Source organism: Bidens hawaiensis, unplaced genomic scaffold, assembly GCF_021521415.1.
Source record: "Bidens hawaiensis isolate Kalapana, Puna unplaced genomic scaffold, B.hawaiensis_p1.1 tig00027074_1, whole genome shotgun sequence".
NCBI lineage: Eukaryota > Viridiplantae > Streptophyta > Magnoliopsida > Asterales > Asteraceae > Bidens > Bidens hawaiensis.
This window is the reverse complement of record NW_027494365.1, coordinates 108,393-112,024: the sequence shown is the minus strand read 5'-3', so window position 1 is coordinate 112,024 and position 3,632 is coordinate 108,393. Positions and strand designations below refer to the sequence as shown.

The 3,632-nt window shown below is 43.4% G+C and overlaps 1 protein-coding gene across 1 annotated transcript; it reads right to left on the bottom strand.

Moving 5' to 3' along the window:
* Positions 1-363: 363 nt before the first annotated feature.
* LOC143574662 (uncharacterized) lies at positions 364-1,380 on the bottom strand. Its single transcript, XM_077059234.1, has 2 exons — positions 990-1,380; positions 364-758 (listed from the first exon to the last, which is right to left on the bottom strand). Exons 1-2 carry the CDS (start codon positions 1,378-1,380, stop codon positions 364-366), a joined length of 786 nt encoding a protein of 261 aa, XP_076915349.1.
* Positions 1,381-3,632: the final 2,252 nt, after the last annotated feature.

Here is a 3,632-nt window from a genome sequence, read left to right as displayed (position 1 = left end):
TTACTATTTTATCACATTAGTAGAGTGGATGCGTGTCTAGGTAGTCTTGTTGGATTAATTGTTTCTTGTATTTTTACTTGCTTTGTTTTCATTGTATGCTAGTTTAGTTAGTTAAAAACTCAAATTAAGATTTCTTTGTTCGGTTAGTCATTTACAAAGATTTAGTACTAGAAAATTACCGTATCCATGGATTGACACTCGGTTCTTGCCGACACTTTATTACAAACGATAGGTACACTTGCCTTTCGTGTGTGGTTTAGTTGTAGGTGAAAACCTATTTTTAAAACCCGATTTGTGTGGAACTTTTATCCAAATTTATATATATATTCACACACATCAGGCCTCCTTTTATTCTTGGAAAACTTACGGGTTCACTTTTCCACTCATCTTCATCTGCCTTCGTCCGTTTAAACTTCTGAGTAGGTCCCCCTGAATCATGTGAACATTCAGGTCTTTGATCTGCTTTCGCGGGAGGCCTTTGTCTGCGGGAGTTGTGTTCTTCTGTGGACCCTGTCGCACGTTATTGAGCAGATGATCAAGTTTTCCGGACTTTATGGCGGATTCCATCTCATTCTTCAAGCTTATGCACTCGTTTGTGTCATGTCCGATATCTTCGTTGAACATGCAATGCTTGTTCGGATTCAGGTTCACTCGCTTGATCAGCGGTTGAGGCTTTCTGAACTCGATGTTCTCCGTCGTTAAGATTTCGGACGGGGTTTTCTTCAAGGGGGTCCAATGCTGTCGGTCAGACTTGCCCGCTGTTATATCTTTTTTGCTTCTGTTCGATCAGTGATCTGGCATCGAACTGCCTGGAAGAGCTTTCCGGGGGTTGAATCCTTGACCAGACTGAACCCCTCTCTTCTTTTTTCGACTGGGCACTCCGAGGTTCAGTTTTTGTCTGTCGTTTGGGCGCCTCCCGCCCTAACAATTTTTCTGTGGCTGCGAAGACCTTGGCGGCGGACATGATTCCGTCCAAGTCTGAGGCATACCATCTCGACCCGTCAAACATCTAACCATCTCTAGGCTCTTTACGTTTACTCGGAACGCTCCTCTTAACATGTCTTCACTGTTTCCACCAATATTCAAGATCTCATTGTTAAATCTGGTGATGAAGCTTTCCAGTGATTCATTGTCTCGGCGAACAGCACTCAGGATCTCTGACGGGTCCCGAGTGTGCTTATGCTGTTGACTGAAATGTTGTGAAAATTTTGCTACTAGGTCGTCCCAGCTTTTGATCTGACCGTCAGGTAACTTTTCGAACCACTCTCTGGCTGCTCCTGTTAGTGTCAATGCGAACATATGACACCAATAAGGCAGCGTCCACCCGCTCACTCCGCTCACTGCCTTGAAGTTCAACAAATGGTCGCTCGGGTCGGTCATCCCGTTATATTTTCCCAAATTGCTTGGAATTTTGATGTTCGTTAGGAAAGGGGCGGTGGCTATTCTTGGAATGAATTTTGACTTTCCGCGAACGCCGCGGGGCGGTATGGTTTGGTGAAATCTTCTTCAGCATCAATGAAGTATTCAGCTTTCTTTGCTAGTGGCCTATGGCGACTAGAGGTTTCTTTGTCATAGTCCCAGCTACCATCACTCGCGTAATCCTCCTCTTGAATCATTTCCTTCTGTCGAGTATCTCGTGTGGTTCTACGAGATAAGTTACGCTGAGTATGGTAACATTTTTTGTGGCTTCTTGCTAGCGATCGATCAGCTGACTGAGAGTTGTCTTCCAACTCTAGGTCTTGAGTGTGCCGGGGTGCTGGCCGCGGAGACGGAGGTGGCGAGTCATACGTCAGTGTTCAGGCTTGTACTTGATCTCGCCTTACTCTTTGCTCGTACTCTTCTTTTAGCCGTTGGTTCTCTTGTTGGTACCACTCTTCCAGGGTGAGGATGTTTTTACCAGATCTGGCCTGGTAAGTTCTCGTTTCGTCCCCGTCGTATCTGGGAAATTCTCCGTCTCCATCTTCCAGAGCCGGAGTTTGAGTGGTCCGTTGGATCTCAGTGACTTTGTGTCTCGGGAACTCTCCGGCCCTGTCTTCCAGGACCGGAGTTCGGGTGTTCCTGCGAGGTGCAAAATCTTCGAATCTTGGAACTTCGGTTCTGTTTTCAAAACCCGGAGTTCTAATGCTCCAGTGAAGATCGTCCGACACCTGTCCTTTGTGGACTGGATAATCCAGAATTTCAGTACGACGGGATCTTGCCGAAGCAGCAGATGGCTGTTGGTTCTGACTCATTTTTAGATGACAGTGAATCGAAAAAACCCTAAAAAACCGTGTATCTAGCTATAACCGGATGGCGCCAATGAAGAAACACTAGATCGAACTGGATAGATCGACCTAAAAAATCCCCAACTGTGAGTATCCTGAAGTGCTATGAGAACAGATCCAAGCTAGTGCCTACAAAACAGAACACCGTTGAGTCTCGTTACGGGAAGGACAGAGTGGGGGATCTTCCCGTAACCACCCTCCGGCGTGAGAATCAGTACTGTATCTTAATCGGAAATAATACGAGTACCGGTATACTGCGTAAGGCTTGAGGGTGTGAATCCATACCTTGAAGAGATGATCTTCGTATTTATAGCCGAGGGTGGAGGGAAGGTGATTTGTGGAGTTGTCACTATCGAGTTATTCCCTTTATACCTGAATGGACACGTGTCGAGCCTTTGTTGGGTGTGACAGCTTGGACCCGTTTATGGGGCAGCCATTATCTGTGCACATCGTGGGATGGCCATTACGTGTCCAGGTGTCATCTTTCCATTGGTCGATGTCACTATCAGGAGGTATTGGGGGAATCTTCTAGAAATAGTTTGTTACAGCTGCTCTTCCATATCACGTGGGGATCATACGTGTGATGAGTCCCTTGTGTTGTTTGCGGGTTCCTTCCGCGGAGGAGATCCACAAAGCGTGTCTTGAAAAGTGGATGGCTTTACCAATCCACGTGTTCCTTGCGCGGACGTCTTTCGATGAACCGCGGATTGGGTAACTGGCCCTCAGGTGGTGGATGTCTTCTGACGATCTGCGGGCCAAGTAAGGGATCCGTGGGTAGCTTTATTACCCTACCTTTATAGTAAGTCTTGGAATAACCATGCTTATAAGTTCAGGTAATCCTTTGTTTAGATAATAATCAAGATTACCTAACATGTAATACTATTTTCTTATTAAAGATGATGAATAAATGAATTATTTGGAGTCATAGTGGTTATCAATCATACAAGCAAAACTCAATGAATTCATCAAAGGAAGCAAGCATAAAAAAATGTTACAATATCAAGATTGAATACCACAACATAAATGTTTGTGAACCAAGATAGATTTTAAATTAGCCTTAAACAAGATAGCAAGAATTATGTATTAAAGGATTTTTATAAAATTATGATGTCTTTTAAATTTTTAACTAAAATCTTGTTATAAAATAAAAAGATTTATAACATGAGTAAAATGATTTTGAATTTCCAATAAATGATAGGTGGAACATACATTATGAGGATTGTCTTCGAAATAATATATATTATTAAAGCCATTCAACATTTTAAAAGTGTCACACCCTAACCTAAGACAGAAATGTCGGGGCGTGATCCGATTGCTCACAGCTCGAAGATACTATTATATATAAAATGTGACAACATCTAATTAATT